We start from the raw sequence: 20660 nt of genomic DNA, 5'->3' as shown, positions 1-20660 counted from the left end.
TTTAAACATCTCAGCTGTCAATCAAATATTGTCTGCCCCTCCTCTATGTGTTAGACAATTACTTTCACTTTCCATTCAGCACTTCCTACATGTCACTGCTCTCCCCACATTCCCCCGTTCTCTTTACCATTTAATTGTGTAGCCAGGACATGGGGATGGACATCAGGTCCCCCATTCTGGTGCACAAACAAGATTCTGAGATGATGTAAGGCTTGCCTTAAAGGGATACTGTCATGGGAAAACATGTTTTTTCCAAAACACATCAGTTAATAGTGCTACTCCAGCAGAATTCTGCACTGAAATCCATTTCTCAAAAGAACAAACAGATTTTTTTATATTCAATTTTGAAATCTGACATGGGGCTAGACATATTGTCAGTTTCCCAGCTGCCCCCAGTCATGTGACTTGTGATCAACTTCAATCACTCTTTACTGCTGTACTGCAAGTTGGACTGATATCACCCCCTCCCTTTCCCCCCCAGCAGCCTAACAAAAGAACAATGGGAAGGTAACCAGATAGCAGATCCCTAACACAAGATAACAGCTGCCTGGTAGATCTAAGAACAACACTCAATAGTAAAAGCCTAGTCCCACGGAGACTGATTCAGTTACAATAAGTAAGAGAAATTGCAGCCAGCCAGAAAGTAGGGATGCACCGAATCCACTATTTTGGATTCGGCCGAACCCCCAAATTCTTCACGAAAGATTTGGCCGAATACCGAACCGAATCCAAATCTTAATTTGCATATGCAAATTAGGGGTGGGAAAACATTTTTTACTTCCTTGTTTTGTGACAAAAAGTCGCCTGTTTTCCCTCCATGCAAATTAGGATTCGGATTCGGTTTGGCCGGGCAGAAGGATTCGGCCGAATCCAAATCTTGCTGAAAAAGGCCGAATCCTAGATTCGGTGCATCCTTACCAGAAAGTAGTTCCATCCTAAAGTGCAGGCACAAGTCACGTGACTGGGGCAGCTGGGAAACTGACAATATGTCTAGCCCCATGTCAGATTTCAAAATTAAATATGAAAAAAATCTGTTTGCTCTTTTGAGAATTGGACTTCAGTGCAGAATTCTGCTGGATCAGCACTATTAACTGATGCATTTTGGGGAAAAAAACACATTTTCCCATGACAGTATCCCTTTAATAACAGTGTACACAAAATGGCTCCTGCCTGCTTGCTATAATTATTAATTGCCAGACTGAAGGAAACAAGATTCAAATAATTTATACAGTGTAATTAAAGTTCACTTTGCTTGACTAATGTGATAAAATAGGATTTGGAATCATTTTTTTGGGTGACGGGTCCCCTTTAAGCTTGGCACTGTGCTTGTCTGTGTAGGACTGTAATTTCAATGTGTGATACATCAGTTATATATATATATATTCTTACCGTGCCACTTAATGAAACGCTCTATCTTTTCTTTATAGATGGACCCCCGGTCGCGGCCCATTTTGACGTCTCGGACACAAATTCGGACCGGGAAGTGCTGAATGTGCACAGCATGTTGGCAGCGACGGTGGTAAAGGAACTTAATTCCCTGTCCAATCAGGAGAACCTCGCTCCTTGGCGTACGCGGGGGCTTCTGGACGAGCTCAATGCAGACTCTGGTATTTTACATCTTTATTTTACTTGCTTGTGTGGGGAAAGGAATCTCTCTAGAGCAGGGGTCCCCAACCAGTAGATTGTGAGTAACATGTTGCTCTCCGACCCCTTGGATGTTGCTCCCAGTGGCCTCAAAAAATATAAAAACCAGTTGTACTGCCAAACAGAATCCCTATAGGCCAGTCCACATAGGGGCTACCAAACAGCCAATCACAGCCCTTATTTCACAACCCCATGGACTTTTTCATGCTTGTGCTGCTCCCCAACTCTTTTTTATATTTAAATGTGGCTCACGAGTAAAAAAGGTTGGGGACCCCTAGAACAAGGGTCCTGTCACGTTTTTTATTCTTAAACAATCACATAAAATTCAAATGGGGCGCACTGTTGTGCAGCCAAATCCAAAATAGTGGATTTGGTGCATCCTAAATTGAGATCTACTAATCACCAGCTAAAGGTCTGCGTTTAGATCCCGATCTAGCTTTTGGGCACCCGGAGTTAAAAATTCTGTACTGTTTCTGAAATAATCAAGTTTATCTTCACTATTCCTCTCTCAGCATCTGTTTCTCTTCATTCTCTCTTCATGCAGCAGTTGGGTGTCAGATATTCACTGACAGTTAGTTCCAATATATCTTATAGGGGGGATCCTTTCCTAGCAGATGTATTAGAGCTCACTCAAATAACTGATTCCAGTACAAACAAAATATCTGCCTTTTGCACAAATTCTGCATGTAGAGAGACATGATGTCTGGTGAGTTTAATAGAGTGAGATCTAATACATCTTCTAGGCAAAAGGAGCCCCCCTATAAGATATATTGGATCTAACTGTCAGTGAATATCTGACACCCAACTGCTGCATGAAGAGAGAATGAAGAGAAACCGATGCTGAGAGAGGAATAGTGAAGATAAACTTGATTATTTCAGAAACAATGCAGATTTTTTAATTGATTGTATTTAGAAAGTTTCTTATTTCAGTATGATGAAACTTATATTCAATTTTCATTTTCGCGATAGTTCCCCTTTAAATGTACTGTTTTGAATAATCTGGACCCAAATCATGGATAGAATGAAGTTGAATGATTTACTCCCACACTCCAAAAACATACAAAGAAAACACGACAAAACTGACCCTAGTGTGTGTGAACGCAGTGGGCAGGGTCCAAAAACTTTTAACCATCCTACGGTTCATAGAATGCTTAAAAGGTTTTGGACCCTACCCAAATATGTTTAGAAAATTCCAATTGTTATTTTTGCTGAGGTTTGTGCACAAATTACATGATTAACAGAACAGTACAGTACAGTATAGGACCTGTTATCCAGAATGCTTGGGACGTGGGGGTTTTCAGATAATCGATCTTTCTGTAATTTGGATCTTTAATACCTATGGAGGCACATTTATCAAAGGTCGAATTTCGAATTTGTTTTTTTTTTAACTCTAATAAATTTGAATATACTTGAAATTCGGTTGGGAGGGTATTAAGAAAAAAATTGAATATCAGAAATTTTAACGAATATTAGCTATAATATTCAGATAATCGATCTTTCTGTAATTTGGATCTTTAATACCTATGGAGGCACATTTATCAAAGGTCGAATTTCGAATTTGTTTTTTTTTTAACGCTAATAAATTTGAATATACTTGAAATTCGGTTGGGAGGGTATTAAAGGAGAAGGAAAGCTACAGAGGCATTTTATTGCCAATATATTAGCTGCAATAGTGCAAGCTAGAATGCTATATTTATTCTGTAGAATGTATTACCACACCTGAGTAAAAAGCTCTAGAAACTCTCTGTTTGTTTAGGATAGGAGCTGCAGTATTAATGTGGTGTGACATCACTTCCTGCCTCAGTCTCTCCCTGCTCTGGGCTCAGATTACAGTAGAGAAGGGAGGGGGGAGGGGAAGAGGAGCAAACTGAGCATGCTCTTGCCCAGGGCAAGGAAGTTTAAGCTGAAGGCAGGAAGTCTGATACAGAAGCCCATGAGTACACAATAGAAGGAAAGAAATGTGGTGTTTCTTTTGACAGAGGACTCAGAGCAGCATTACTTTGAGGGTTTACTGGTTTATTTAGATGGACCTTTCTGATTAGACTTACTTAGTTTTAACCTTTCCTTCTCCTTTAAGAAAAATATTGAATATCAGAAATTTGAACGAATATTAGCAACCCAAAAACTCAAATCTAATTTAACTAAATCGAATCAAGCTTTTTTTTCCTCCGAAAAAAAACTTGAATGTCAAGAAGGCTAATAACATCTTCAAATTGGTCACTGGACCTCTCCCATTGACTTACACATGAACTCGGCAGGTTTAAGGGGGCGAATAGTCGAATTTGAATTATTCCCAGGGTATAGGTTTGATAAATAATCGAAATTCAAATTCAAATTGAAATCGAGTTTGGATAATTCACAATTGAGAGTTTTGACCAAACAAAAAAAAAAAAGAATTAGCATTTGAATTAAATGTTTGACATTTAATAAATCTGCCCATTAGTCTACTAGAAAATCATATAAACATTAAATAAAGCCAATAGGCTGGTTTTGCTTCCAATAAGGATTAATTATATCTTAATTGGGATCAAGTACAAGTTACTGTTTTATTATTACACAGAAAAAGGAAATCAGTTAATTGATTTTGGATTATTTCATGATACAGGTATAGGACCTGTTATACTGAATGCTGGGGTTTTTCCGGATAAAGGATCTTTCCTAATTTGGATCTCCATACATTAAGTCTACTAGAAAATCATATAAACATTAAATAAACCCAATAGGCTGGTTTTGCCTCCAATAAGGATTAATTATATCTTAGTTGGGATCAAGTACAAGCGACTGTTTTATTATTACACAGAAAAAGGAAATAGTTTTGAAAAATGTGGATTTATTATAATGAAGTCTTTCTGGTTAATGGGTTTCCATTATTTGTTAATGGTCTTATTCATTAATCCCCTAAGGGAGAGTCTGCAAGACCACCTAGGTGTAGAATAATGAAAAACATTTTTTTTAAAGAATGGTATGTTATAGAATGACCAATTCTAAGCAACTTTTCAATTGTTCTTTATTATTTTTTTTTTATATATATATAGTTATATAAAAAACAAATGCTCTGTAAGGCTACAAATGTATTGTTATTGCTACTTTTTATTAAAATGTTTTCCCCTTCCCACCCCTAATTTGCATATGCAAATTCGGATTCGATATTCGGCCAAATCTTTCGCGAAGGATTCAGGGGTTCGGACGAATGCAAAATAGTGGATTCAAGGCATCCCTACTATTTAATAACTCTACATACAAGAAACGGGTTTCCGAGTCAGCAGAATTAGCTATTGATCTAAGTTTGCCCAGGAGCAGTAACCAAAAGCAACCAATAAGATGTTTGCTTTTAAACAGGTGACCAGCAAATGCTACCTGCTGATTGGTTGCTACGAGTTACTGCTCCTGGGCAAACTTAGAGGCACATTTATCAAAGGTCGAATTTGGAATTCATGCGAGTTTTTCTAAACTCCCATCAATTCGAAATTCGACCAATCTTCATTTTATTACAAAAAAAAAAAAATAGAGAATTTTTCAAACTCGGATGAATTAAATGAACCTGAAAACTCGAATTAAATTTGATTTGAATTAAAAAAATCTTGAATGTCAGGAAGTCTGCAAACAACTCCAAATTGATCCCTGGACGTCTCCCGTTCACTTAAACAGCAATTCAGCAGGTTTTAGGTGGCGAATAGTCGAATTTGAGTTCTTAAAGCGCCAGAGTATGATAAATCTCGAAAATCTAAATCCCTAATTGAATTTGACAGTTTTGAACATAAACAAATTAGAAATTTCGAATTTTCAATTTGACCCTTGATAAATCTGCCCCTTAGTGTCTGTTATTATATAACCCATAAGTTTTATTATTTACCCGCCATGGTCCCAGCTGTTTTTTTTTATAGATAGTTGACCTTTAAAAGCGTGAGTAGACATCCCTATGGCAAAGCTTGGTATCACTTTACAAAAGTCTAATAATGAAGTGCTACATGTAGTTGTTTCACTCGCACCCACTCATAACTGCCGTCCGACTACAAGTCTCTGGCGTGGGCACATGATCTCATTGGTGAATTGATTTACATGTTTAATTCCTGCAGTTAATTTGGAAGCGGCCATGACGGCTGCTGAAGAGATGCCTCCACAGACGGCCGCGAATAATGACAAAATCAACATTTCATCAGACAGCGAAGTGGAGATTGTGGGCGTTCAGGAACATGCGAGGTACGTGGGCACAGACTCGTCCTGTGATTTTAATTGCGTAATTAGCAACGGAATTGTACTTTCTAAACAACTGATCAAGCTGTCGATTTATCAAAGTTTAAAGTAACATACTATCAAGATGCCATCGGGGCTGGCTAATGTGTGCCCAGAACATTCCTTCTCTGTATATTTGTATTTATACATATGGGAGGAGGAGGTGCCATATTGATTCCCTTAGACAGTACAGTATGAGGGTATAGCTTATTGTGTGCCCAGAACATTCCTTCTCTGTATATTTGTATTTATACATATGGGAGGAGGAGGTGCCATATTGATTCCCTTAGACAGTACAGTATGAGGGTATAGCTTATTGTGTGCCCAGAACATTCCTTCTCTGTATATTTGTATTTATACATATGGGAGGAGCAGGTGCCATATTGATTCTCTTAGACAGTACAATATGAGGGTATAGCTTATTGTGTGCCCAGAACATTCCTTCTCTGTGTATTTGTATTTATACATATGGGAGGAGGAGGAGGTGCCATATTGATTCCCTTAGACAGTACAGTATGAGGGTATAGCTTATTGTGTGCCCAGAACATTCCTTCTCTGTATATTTGTATTTATACATATGGGAGGAGGAGGTGCCATATTGATTCCCTTAGACAGTACAGTATGAGGGTATAGCTTATTGTGTGCCCAGAACATTCCTTCTCTGTATATTTGTATTTATACATATGGGAGGAGGAAGTGCCATATTGATTCTCTTAGACAGTACAATATGAGGGTATAGCTTACTGTGTGCCCAGAACATTCCTTCTCTGTGTATTTGTATTTATACATATGGGAGGAGGAGGAGGTGCCATATTGATTCCCTTAGACAGTACAGTATGAGGGTATAGCTTATTGTGTGCCCAGAACATTCCTTCTCTGTATATTTGTATTTATACATATGGGAGGAGGAGGTGCCATATTGATTCCCTTAGACAGTACAGTATGAGGGTATAGCTTATTGTGTGCCCAGAACATTCCTTCTCTGTATATTTGTATTTATACATATGGGAGGAGGTGCCATATTGATTCCCTCTTAGACAGTACAGTATGAGGGTATAGCTTATTGTGTGCCCAGAACATTCCTTCTCTGTATATTTGTATTTATACATATGGGAGGAGGTGCCATATTGATTCCCTTAGACAGTACAGTATGAGGGTATAGCTTATTGTGTGCCCAGAACATTCCTTCTCTGTATATTTGTATTTATACATATGGGAGGAGGTGCCATATTGATTCCCTTAGACAGTACAGTATGAGGGTATACCTTATTGTGTGCCCAGAACATTCCTTCTCTGTATATTTGTATTTATACATATGGGAGGAGGAGGTGCCATATTGATTCCCTTAGACAGTACAGTATGAGGGTATAGCTTATTGTGTGCCCAGAACATTCCTTCTCTGTATATTTGTATTTATACATATGGGAGGAGGAGGTGCCATATTGATTCCCTTAGACAGTACAGTATGAGGGTATAGCTTATTGTGTGCCCAGAACATTCCTTCTCTGTATATTTGTATTTATACATATGGGAGGAGGAGGTGCCATATTGATTCTCTTAGACAGTACAATATGAGGGTATAGCTTATTGTGTGCCCAGAACATTCCTTCTCTGTGTATTTGTATTTATACATATGGGAGGAGGAGGAGGTGCCATATTGATTCCCTTAGACAGTACAGTATGAGGGTATAGCTTATTGTGTGCCCAGAACATTCCTTCTCTGTATATTTGTATTTATACATATGGGAGGAGGAGGGAGGTGCCATATTGATTCCCTTAGACAGTACAGTATGAGGGTATAGCTTATTGTGTGCCCAAAACATTCCTTCTCTGTATATTTGTATTTATACATATGGGAGGAGGAGGTGCCATATTGATTCCCTTAGACAGTACAGTATGAGGGTATAGCTTATTGTGTGCCCAGAACATTCCTTCTCTGTATATTTGTATTTATACATATGGGAGGAGGGAGGTGCCATATTGATTCCCTTAGACAGTACAGTATGAGGCTATAGCTTATTGTGTGCCCAGAACATTCCTTCTCTGTATATTTGTATTTATACATATGGGAGGAGGTGCCATATTGATTCCCTTAGACAGTACAGTATGAGGGTATAGCTTATTGTGTGCCCAGAACATTCCTTCTCTGTATATTTGTATTTATACATATGGGAGGAGGTGCCATATTGATCCCCTTAGACAGTACAGTATGAGGGTATACCTTATTGTGTGTCCAGAACATTCCTTCTCTGTATATTTGTATTTATACATATGGGAGGAGGAGGTGCCATATTGATTCCCTTAGACAGTACAGTATGAGGGTATAGCTTATTGTGTGCCCAGAACATTCCTTCTCTGTATATTTGTATTTATACATATGGGAGGAGGAGGTGCCATATTGATTCCCTTAGACAGTACAGTATGAGGGTATAGCTTATTGTGTGCCCAGAACATTCCTTCTCTGTATATTTGTATTTATACATATGGGAGGAGGTGCCATATTGATTCCCTTAGACAGTACAGTATGAGGGTATACCTTATTGTGTGCCCAGAACATTCCTTCTCTGTATATTTGTATTTATACATATGGGAGGAGGGAGGTGCCATATTGATTCCCATAGACAGTACAGTATGAGGGTATAGCTTATTGTGTGCCCAGAACATTCCTTCTCTGTGTATTTGTATTTATACATATGGGAGGAAGAGGGAGGTGCCATATTGATTCCCTTAGACAGTACAGTATGAGGGTATAGCTTATTGTGTGCCCAGAACATTCCTTCTCTGTATATTTGTATTTATACATATGGGAGGAGGTGCCATATTGATTCCCTTAGACAGTACAGTATGAGGGTATAGCTTATTGTGTGCCCAGAACATTCCTTCTCTGTATATTTGCCCTTTAATAAATACCATATGGTTGACTAAAATACACCAATATTTGGGTTTGCTTTTCATCTTTGGCAGGTTTGTTCATCCAAGAGGGGGCGTTATACAGAGTGTCTCTTCCTGGAAGCAGGCCGCCATCAATCAGTACCCCGGCTCCCACCCAAATCCATCATGGACGGCCCCCCAGCCAAACTGGATTTCGCCGCAGGAAGTAGTTGATCTAACGCTGGACGAGGACACAAGACGCAAATATTTACTGTAATATCGGTCCCACTATGTTTTCCACCGGCTTCTCGTGACGCAGATCTTCCCCGTAAGGTTCCCGATTCTCTCGCTCTCCCGCGAGCTGTGGAATTCCTCTGATTTTTTTTTTTGTTGCTGGAAATCACGTGAATTACCAGCAAGTTTGTCCGAGTGATTTCATGTCACTGTGATACAAGAGATACAAGTCTAGCGTATATACCCCCCCCCTCCGCGCCAATTCAATTGGGTGCAATTAGGTTCCCCCTTCCCTTTGCCGAATTCGAATGCATTGTTCAAGAAAGTTTAATATATGCGCAAATATTCATATTTATACCTAGGAAATAAAAGGAATGACGTTATTTTTGTGACACGAACGCCGAGGAAGATGGAACTTCAAAATCATTTGCTTTTGTCACACGTAAAAAAAAAAAAAGAATTCAGGGAATACAGAAAATAATAATTGTGAATAGCAGAAGCACACGCTTAGTCATATTCTGCGGCGTTTCGACTGGCACAGAAAAGGTTAATTACTTGATTCCCCAAACGAACGTTCATGGGTTCTACAGGTCCAGATGGAGGGCATTCTTCTAGAGCAAAAAGAACCAGCAAGAGAATGTCTGCGCCAGTCCCACAATGCATCTGGGCAGTGCCGAGCAGGTTTTTTAAAGGGGAACTATAGTGAAAATTTAATATAAGCTTCCTCATACTGAAATAAGAAACTTTCTAAATACAATCAATTAAATATTCTGCATTGTTTCTGAAATAATCAAGTTTATCTTCACTATTCCTCTCTCAGCATCTGTTTCTCTTCATTCTGTCTTCATGCAGCAGTTGGGTGTCAGATATTCATTGACCGTTAGATCCAATATATCTTATAGGGGGGCTCCTTTTGCCTAGAAGATGTATTAAGGCTGATATAAGCTGCCGACGGACCAAGTTGGCAGTTTATTGGGCCGTGTAGAGCCACCTGATGGGCTTTCCCGATCAATATCCTCCATCGTCTAGATGCCGATTGGGCAGGTTAAATCCAAATCTAAATCCCGTCGGATCGCGGCTGCATCTTTTCATTGATGCTGTCCCGTGATCCAACCGCCCATTTGGCCTCCATTCGCATCTGATTGTTCCTGATATCGTCCACCTCATTGTGGACATATCTGGGAGAGATCCGCTCGTTTGGCGACATCACCAAATGAGCAGATCTCCCTGTGTATCGCAACCTTTAGAGCTCACTCTATTAAACTCACCAGACATCATGTCTCTCTACATGCAGAATTTGTGCAAAAGGCAGTTATTTTGTTAGATTTTGTTTGTACTGGAATCAGTTATTTGAGTGAGCTCTAATACATCTGCTAGGAAAGGAGCCCCCCTATAAGATATATTGGATCTAACTGTCAATGAATATCTGACACCCAACTGCTGCATGAAGAGAGAATGAAGAGAAACAGATGCTGAGAGAGGGATAGTGAAGATAAACTTGATTATTTCAGAAACAATGCAGAATATTTAATTCATTGTATTTAGAAAGTTTCTTATTTCAGTATGAAGAAGCTTATATTAAATTTACATTTTCGTGATAGTTCCCCTTTAGGGTAGGGGCACACGGCGCGATTTCGCCGCGATTCTGCGCTAAGCGAGTTGTCGCTGCGTTTTTTAAGCCGAAATAGCTTTGCTAACTTTGGCGCTGGCGTCAATGCAAATCGCGGCGAAATCGCTGCGCTAATTCACACGCGCCGATTCGTTTTCTATTGTCGTCCGAAGTTGCCTCGCTGGGCGTTTCCGGGCGACAGTAGAAAAAGAATCGCCGCGTGTGAATTAGCGCAGCGATTTCGCCGCGATTTGCATTGACGCCAGCGCCAAAGTTAGCAAAGCTATTTCGGCTTAAAAAACGCAGCGACAACTCGCCCAGCGCAGAATCGCGGCGAAATCGCGCCGTGTGCCCCTAGCCTAACGTACTGTCTGCATAGGAGCAAGAACAGGCAGCAGGTATAAAGATAAAGGGCTGAAGGGGAGGGGCTTGTGGAAGGTGATAATTGGGCCCTGTCTGTAGGTATAGAGGGGCGAGGGGGGGGATTACTAATTGTATGTTGTGTTCATTAGTTTAACTGCAATAGGCCAGTAAAATCAAATTATCCCTCAGCATGTGAGTTGGGGGCATGTGCAGTGGTGAGCAGGTTCACGCCAACATCCACGCGCTGCTTGCGGGACAGGTTGAGGTTCTGCTCTCTCCACCTGCGGCCTTTAAGCTGGCCATAGACGTAGAGATGTCTCCAAACGAGCGGATCTCTCCCCGATATATCCACATTGAGGTGGGCGATAGGTTGATCCGATTGTTGCTGACAGATTGTGTCGGCAATTTATTGGCCCGCGTGGGGCCATCCGATGGGCTTCCCCGATCGATATCTGGCCAAAAGTCAGGCAGATGTTGATAGGACAAGACTAAAAATCTGTTAGTAGATTTGGTCCCGTGATCCGACCACCCCTTACCCTTCGTTATGATCCTATTGTTGGGCACTAGGGAGCACGATTGGATCAGCCCGATATCGCCCACCTCAAGGCGATCCTACGTAATTTTTTAACCTCCCCGATCGAGATCTGGCCGACTTTCAGACAGATATCGATCGGGGAAGCCCGTCGGATGGCCACACACACGGGGCTGTCGGCAACGTTTATCGGCCTGTGTATGGGGGCCTTAAGATGGCCATACACTATAAGATCCACTCGTTTAGTGAGGTCTCTAAACAAGCAGATCCTTCCCCGACATTCCCTCCAACGACTGGCCGATATCTGGTTAATCCGATCGTTCGACCACAGGGCCAAATAATTGGATGATAATGAAAGGAAATGGGCGCCAACGGGAGCTGATGTGGTCCTCGATCACATAAATTAAACCTCCCTGATTGATATCTGGTTGATCTTTGGCCAGAGACGGATCGGGCAGATGCATTAGAAGCCCCCCCATACACAGGCAGATTAGCTGCCGAATCAGTCTAAAGGATTGACATTGACAGATTTAATTTGCCTGTGTATGGCCACCTTAACTGCGCCAGTACCCTCACCTGCCCCGCCCCTTTTTCATGACATCAGAGATGGGTGGGTCTGCTCAGCGCTATAAATAGAAGTGCCGATCGTGTTCAGGTCAGGTGCCGGTTGGGAGCTGGTGGGTGCTGGTCGCCTGTTTTTGGTTGACCCACATTCACTAGGGTGTTGCCCTTTGCAATGGTGTTTTCTATAATGAGGGGCTCAGCTCAGTTGAAGAGAAGTCTATTGAATGGGGAAAGGTTAAGGGGGTATCAGCACAGAGCTTCCATTTAGGTTCCTTCTGGTTTAACATTATAAAGTTCTTCTTATCCCCTGAAACTGCACAGATCCACCCTTCCAGGGCATGATCGGGAATATGGGGGGATTCTGTAGTTTATTATGGGGGCTGAGGCTGTATCAGCCTAAAGCTGTCGGGTGTAGTCTGGGATTAATTATAAGGCTCCCTGTTCTACAGCCCCCGCGTCCAATCATTTCACTCAGCAAGATAAGTAAAATAAATGTAATGACTGCAACTGTTCCACCAATCAATTTGGAGCCAGCCGAGCCCATCCTTACAAGGGACGAGAACGACCATAGCACAATACAGGTTTGATTTTTGCTGCTATATAGTTTTAGGAGGAGTTGTTGATCTTCCAAAGCACATTTGCAGTTTCCTCAAATCCAGCCCATTCAGGAAGTGGTCCTTTTTTTTTTTTTTTTTCATACAACCCATTGTGACGTCGCAAGAGCCTGCCATTGTGACGTCGCTCGTTGGCTGATCATATAAACATGGAGACATTGATGCTTTCTGTAAGTTCCTCCGACTGTGCACTGTTACCGATCTGAACGATTGTGTATTTTAGTCTGTTGCTGTTTTTGGTTTTATTTAAGACACTACTTCTATTCCTTTAGCTGATGTTATGCTGTTCAGATCTGCGGATACAATCACTGGATATTGGATGAGTTTCCCTATTTTCGTTATTTTTTGGAGGGGAGGTGGGGAGATTTTGAGCCTCTTTAAGGCCCAACGCACAAGCACTTGTAGTATGCCAACACTGCTATTTTTATAGCCTTTAAACTATGGATGCACCGAATCCACTAATTTGGATTCGGCCGAATCCTTAGCAAAAGGTTTGGCCGAATCCTAATTTGCATATGCAAATTAGGTGCGGGAAGGGGAAACCATTTTTTACTTCTTTGTTTTGTTACAAAGTCACACAATTTCCCTCCCCGTCCCTAATTTGCAAATGCGAATTAGAATTCGGTTCGGCCGGGCAGAAGGATTCGGGCGAATCTGAATCCTGCTGAAAAAGGCCTAATCCCGGATTCCGTGCATCCCTAGTTTAAAGGAAACCTAAAGCGAAGTAGGCTAGAAATGCTGCACATTAAGGGGCAGATTTATCAAGGGTCGAATAGTGAATTCTAATTTTTGAGTGTCAAAAGTCACACTATCCGAATGTAAATTCGAACATGAGATTTATCACACCTCGAACCCCGATATTCACCACCTAAAACCTGCCGAGTTCATGTACAAGTCAATGGTAGTGGTCTGTTGAGCCATTTGGAGATGTTAAGAGCCTTCCTGACGTCAGAGAAAAACTCGATTTGTATGAATTGAATACGATTTGGATTTTCAGATCGAAAACCATTCAATCAAAAATTAGATATTCACATTTTTTCTTAAAGGGATACAGTCATGGGAATCTTTTTTAACGCATCAGTTAATAGTGCTACTCCAGCAGAATTCTGCACTGAAATTCGTTTCTCAAAAGAGCAAACAGATTTTTTTATATTTAATTATGAAATCTGACATGAGGCTAGACATATTGTCAGTTTCCCAGCTACCCCAGTCATGTGACTTGTGCTCTGATAAATTCCAGTCTCTCGGACATATTGTCAGTTTACCAGGTACCCCCAGTCATGTGACTTGTACTCTTTACTGCTGTACTGCAAGTTGGAGTGATATCAGCCCCTCCCTTTCCCCCCGCAGCCAAACAAAAGAACAATGGGAAGGTAACCAGATAGCAGCTCCCTAACACAAGATAACAGCTGCCTGGTAGATCTAAGAACAACACTCAATAGTAAAATCCAAGTCCCACTGAGACACCTTCAGTTACATTGAGTAGGAGAAACAACAGCCTGCCAGAAAGCAGTTCCACCCTAAAGTGCTGGCTCTTTCTGAAATCACATGACCAGGCAAAATGACCTGAGATGCACCTACACACCAATATTACAACTAAATACACTTGTTGGTTCAGGAATGACATTTTATATTGTAGAGTCAATTATTTGCAGTGTAAACAGTGTCATTTAGAAATAAAAACTACATCATAAAAATCATTAAAGAATCCCTTTAGCCTCCCAGTCGAACTGTGACTATATTCGAATTAAAAAAAAACAAAAAACACATGAATCCGAAATTCGACCTTTGATAAATGGGCCTCTAAGTTTTGGGGTTCTGTACCATCCCAAAGCTACCCCAGCCCTATAGAATATAAAAATCAAGGCTAATTAGTATTACTGCATCAGAATTAATTCATAACCAGCCCTGTAGTATCAACTTCTATTTCCCACAACCCCTAGAGCTTCCCAACAGCAGCCCAGAGTTCACTGAGCATGTGCAGTGCCACTGACACTCAATAGCTCAGAATATAAAATACAGCATTTCTACCCTTATTCTTTTCAAGGCTTTAAAATCAATTATCCTTTACACTGCTACAGGTATGGGACCTGTTATCCAGAATGCCCGGAACCTGGGTTTTCCCGGCTGACGGATCTTCCTTTAATTAAGATCTTCATACCTTAAAGGGGCTGTTGAGCTTTGAGTTATCTGTTGGTATGATGTAGAGAGGGATATTGTGAGATAATTTGCAATTGGTTTTCATTTTTTATTAGTTGTGGTTTTTGACTTATTTAGCTTTTTATTCAACGTCTCTCCAGTTTGCAATTTCAGCCATCTTGTTGCTAGGGGTCCAAATTCCCATAGCAACCATGCACTGATTTAAATAAGAGACTGGAATATGAATAGGAGAGGCCTGTATAAAAATAAGAGTAAGAAAACGTAGCAATAACGATAGATGTGTAGCCTTACAGAGCATTTGGGGTTTTTTTTAGAAGGGGTCAGTGACCCCCATTTAAAAGCTGGAAAGAGTCAGATGATGAAGGCAAATAATTCAAAAAACTATAAAAGATAAATAATGAAGACCAATTGAAATAATGCTTAAAATTAGCCATTCTATAACATACTAAAAGTTAACTTAAAGGTGAACCACGACTTTAAGTCTACTAGTAAATCATATAAACATTAAATAAACCCAATAGGCTGGTTTTGCTTCCAATAAGGATTAATTATATCTTAGTTGGGATCAAGTACAAGCGACTGTTTTATTATTACACAGAAAAAGGAAATAATTTTTAAAAATTTGGATAAAATGGAGTCTATGGGAGACGGCCTTTCCGTAATTCTGAGCTTTCTGGATAACGGGTTTCTGGATGACAGATCCCATACCTGTACAACTAATGGCTCCCAGAGTGAGTTCTTTGCAGCAGGGAAAACATTTGTGGGTTGAATAATTTTTCAGTTAAAACAAACTACTAACTGTTTGGATGTTTTATTAATCATCACATTTACCCGATAACCCTGTGTCGGGATTCGGAGTTTTGGATAATTCACAATTCTACAGTTTTCTGCAATTTTTCTGTTTCTCCTCACATGCATTTAGCCCAAATCTAGTTTTTTTTTTTTTTTTTGCTCTGTGGGGGTGAGGAGGGAATGGAACAAGAGTGTTATTATAAATACATATATTTTTGCTGCCAGATGAGACCTGTTTTTTGAAAAAAGTCTGTAGCTTTAAAGGTAAAAACTATTTTAAGACTAAATAAACTAGAGTGAATTATTTAAGCACCGGCCCTTGTGTTCTCTCTGAATTCTATTTATTGGCTGTCGTTGCTCCTCTTATTCCACCAGAGAACAGCACAGGGATATGTTTATTTATGAAGGGGGGAGTCGAAGGAACTCCATCAATAGTAATTCATGTTTCAGAGTAGTTTTAGCAAAGGGAAAGATTTACAGACTATTTGACATCTTTATCACTTTCCCAGAGACTATTATCCACTGTTACTATAGGCACCATTTCTCCCTACTATACCTGCTATCCCACAGTCACACTCCCTTCCCAGAGACTATTATCCACTGTTACTATAGGCACCATCTCTCCCTACTATACCTGCTATCCCACAGTCACACTCCCTTCCCAGAGACTATTATCCACTGTTACTATAGGCACCATCTCTCCCTACTATACCTGCTATCCCACAGTCACACTCCCTTCCCAGAGACTATTATCCCACTGTTACTATAGGCACCATCTCTCCCTACTATACCTGCTATCCCACAGTCACACTCCCTTCCCAGAGACTATTATCCCACTGTTACTATAGGCACCATCTCTCCCTACTATAACTGCTATCCCACAGTCACACTCCCTTCCCAGAGACTATTATCCACTGTTACTATAGGCACCATCTCTCCCTACTATACCTGCTATCCCACAGTCACACTCCCTCCCCAGAGACTATTATCCACTGTTACTATAGGCACCATCTCTCCCTACTATACCTGCTATCCCACAGTCACACTCCCTTCCCAGAGACTATTATCCACTGTTACTATAGGCACCATCTCTCCCTACTATACCTGCTATCCCACAGTCACACTCCCTTCCCAGAGACTATTATCCACAGTTACTATAGGCACCATCTCTCCCTACTATACCTGCTATCCCACAGTCACACTCCCTTCCCAGGGACTATTATCCCACTGTTACTATAGACACATCTCTCCCTACTATACCTGCTATCCCACAGTCACACTCCCTTCCCAGAGACTATTATCCACTGTTACTATAGACACCATCTCTCCCTACTATACCTACTATCCCACAGTCACACTCCCTTCCCAGAGACTATTATCCCACTGTTACTATAGACACCATCTCTCCCTTACTATACCTGCTATCCCACAGTCACACTCCCTTCCCAGAGACTATTATCCACTGTTACTATTGGCACCGTCTCTCCCTACTATACCTGCTATCCCACAGTCACACTCCCTTCCCAGAGACTATTATCCACTGTTACTATAGGCACCATCTCTCCCTACTATACCTGCTATCCCACAGTCACACTCCCTTCCCAGAGACTATTATCCCACTGTTACTATAGACACCATCTCTCCCTACTATACCTGCTATCCCACAGTCACACTCCCTCCCAGAGACTATTATCCACTGTTACTATAGGCACCATCTCTCCCTACTATACCTGCTATCCCACAGTCACACTCCCTTCCCAGAGACTATTATCCACTGTTACTATAGACACCATCTCTCCCTACTATACCTACTATCCCACAGTCACACTCCCTTCCCAGAGACTATTATCCCACTGTTACTATAGACACCATCTCTCCCTACTATACCTGCTATCCCACAGTCACACTCCCTTCCCAGAGACTATTATCCACTGTTACTATAGGCACCATCTCTCCCTACTATACCTGCTATCCCACAGTCACACTCCCTTCCCAGAGACTATTATCCACTGTTACTATTGGCACCGTCTCTCCCTACTATACCTGCTATCCCACAGTCACACTCCCTTCCCAGAGACTATTATCCACTGTTACTATAGGCACCATCTCTCCCTACTATACCTGCTATCCCACAGTCACACTCCCTTCCCAGAGACTATTATCCCACTGTTACTATAGACACCATCTCTCCCTACTATACCTGCTATCCCACAGTCACACTCCCTCCCCAGAGACTATTATCCACTGTTACTATAGGCACCATCTCTCCCTACTATACCTGCTATCCCACAGTCACACTCCCTTCCCAGAGACTATTATCCACAGTTACTATAGGCACCATCTCTCCCTACTATACCTGCTATCCCACAGTCACACTCCCTTCCCAGGGACTATTATCCCACTGTTACTATAGACACATCTCTCCCTACTATACCTGCTATCCCACAGTCACACTCCCTTCCCAGAGACTATTATCCACTGTTACTATAGACACCATCTCTCCCTACTATACCTACTATCCCACAGTCACACTCCCTTCCCAGAGACTATTATCCCACTGTTACTATAGACACCATCTCTCCCTACTATACCTGCTATCCCACAGTCACACTCCCTTCCCAGAGACTATTATCCACTGTTACTATAGACACCATCTCTCCCTACTATACCTGCTATCCCACAGTCACACTCCCTTCCCAGAGACTATTATCCACTGTTACTATTGGCACCGTCTCTCCCTACTATACCTGCTATCCCACAGTCATACTCCCTTCCCAGAGACTATTATCCACTGTTACTATAGCACCATCTCTCCCTACTATACCTGCTATCCCACAGTCACACTCCCTTCCCAGAGACTATTATCCCACTGTTACTATAGACACCATCTCTCCCTACTATACCTGCTATCCCACAGTCACACTCCCTCCCCAGAGACTATTATCCACTGTTACTATAGGCACCATCTCTCCCTACTATACCTGCTATCCCACAGTCACACTCCCTTCCCAGAGACTATTATCCACAGTTACTATAGGCACCATCTCTCCCTACTATACCTGCTACCCACAGTCACACTCCCTTCCCAGGGACTATTATCCCACTGTTACTATAGACACATCTCTCCCTACTATACCTGCTATCCCACAGTCACACTCCCTTCCCAGAGACTATTATCCACTGTTACTATAGACACCATCTCTCCCTACTATACCTACTATCCACAGTCACACTCCCTTCCCAGAGACTATTATCCCACTGTTACTATAGACACCTTCTCTCCCTACTATACCTGCTATCCCACAGTCACACTCCCTTCCCAGAGACTATTATCCACTGTTACTATAGACACCATCTCTCCCTACTATACCTGCTATCCCACAGTCACACTCCCTTCCCAGAGACTATTATCCACTGTTACTATTGGCACCGTCTCTCCCTACTATACCTGCTATCCCACAGTCACACTCCCTTCCCAGAGACTATTATCCACTGTTACTATAGGCACCATCTCTCCCTACTATACCTGCTATCCCACAGTCACACTCCCTTCCCAGAGACTATTATCCCACTGTTACTATAGACACCATCTCTCCCTACTATACCTGCTATCCCACAGTCACACTCCCTCCCCAGAGACTATTATCCACTGTTACTATAGGCACCATCTCTCCCTACTATACCTGCTATCCCACAGTCACACTCCCTTCCCAGAGACTATTATCCACAGTTACTATAGGCACCATCTCTCCCTACTATACCTGCTATCCCACAGTCACACTCCCTTCCAGGGACTATTATCCCACTGTTACTATAGACACATCTCTCCCTACTATACCTGCTATCCCACAGTCACACTCCCTTCCCAGAGACTATTATCCACTGTTACTATAGACACCATCTCTCCCTACTATACCTACTATCCCACAGTCACACTCCCTTCCCAGAGACTATTATCCCACTGTTACTATAGACACCATCTCTCCCTACTATACCTGCTAATCCCACAGTCACACTCCCTTCCCAGAGACTATTATCCACTGTTACTATAGACACCATCTCTCCCTACTATACCTGCTATCCCACAGTCACACTCCCTTCCCAGAGACTATTATCCACTGTTACTATTGGCACCGTCTCTCCCTACTATACCTGCTATCCCACAGTCACACTCCCTTCCCAGAGACTATTATCCACTGTTACTATAGGCACCATCTCTCCTTACTATACCTGCTATCCCACAGTCACACTCCCTTCCCAGAGACTATTATCCCACTGTTACTATAGGCACCATCTCTCCCTACTATACCTGCTATCCCACAGTCACACACCCTTCCCAGAGACTATTATCCACTGTTACTATAGACACCATCTCTCTCTACTATACCTGCTATCCCACAGTCACACTCCCTTCCCAGAGACTATTATCCACTGTTACTATAGACACCATCTCTCCCTACTATACCTGCTATCCCACAGTCACACTCCCTTCCCAGAGACTATTATCCACTGTTACTATAGGCACCATCTCTCCCTACTATACCTGCTATCCCTCAGTCACTCTCCCTTCCCAGAGACTATTATCCCACTGTTACTATAGGCACCATCTCTCCCTACTATACCTGCTATCCCACAGTCACACTCCCTTCCCAGAGACTATTATCCACTGTTACTATAGGCACCATCTCTCCCTACTATACCTGCTATCCCACAGTCACACTCCCTTCCAGAGACTATTATCCACTGTTACTATAGGCACCATCTCTCCCTACTATACCTGCTATCCCACAGTCACACTCCCTTCCCAGAGACTATTATCCACTGTTACTATAGGCACCATCTCTCCCTACTATACCTGCTATCCCATAATCACACTCCCTTCCCAGAGACTATTATCCCACTGTTACTATAGGCACCATCTCTCCCTACTATACCTGCTATCCCACAGTCACACACCCTTCCCAGAGACTATTATCCACAGTTACTATAGACACCATCTCTCTCTACTATACCTGCTATCCCACAGTCACACTCCCTTCCCAGA

General features: G+C 41.8%; 1 protein-coding gene across 1 annotated transcript in view; it reads left to right on the top strand.

The window, feature by feature from the left end:
• c18orf25.S (chromosome 18 open reading frame 25 S homeolog) overlaps window positions 1-9439 on the top strand; it is a 60837-nt gene extending 51398 nt beyond the window's left edge. Inside the window, 3 exon segments of the mRNA NM_001092416.1 lie at window positions 1428-1607; window positions 5721-5844; window positions 8842-9439. Coding sequence (NP_001085885.1) covers window positions 1428-1607; window positions 5721-5844; window positions 8842-9025 — 488 coding nt within the window. The 3' untranslated portion in view covers window positions 9026-9439.
• The last annotated feature ends 11221 nt before the right edge of the window (window positions 9440-20660 follow it).

Source organism: Xenopus laevis, chromosome 1S (genome assembly GCF_017654675.1).
Source record: "Xenopus laevis strain J_2021 chromosome 1S, Xenopus_laevis_v10.1, whole genome shotgun sequence".
Lineage (NCBI taxonomy): Eukaryota > Metazoa > Chordata > Amphibia > Anura > Pipidae > Xenopus > Xenopus laevis.
The sequence above is the reverse complement of the archived record's forward strand: the minus strand, read 5'-3'. Positions and strand labels throughout refer to the sequence as shown.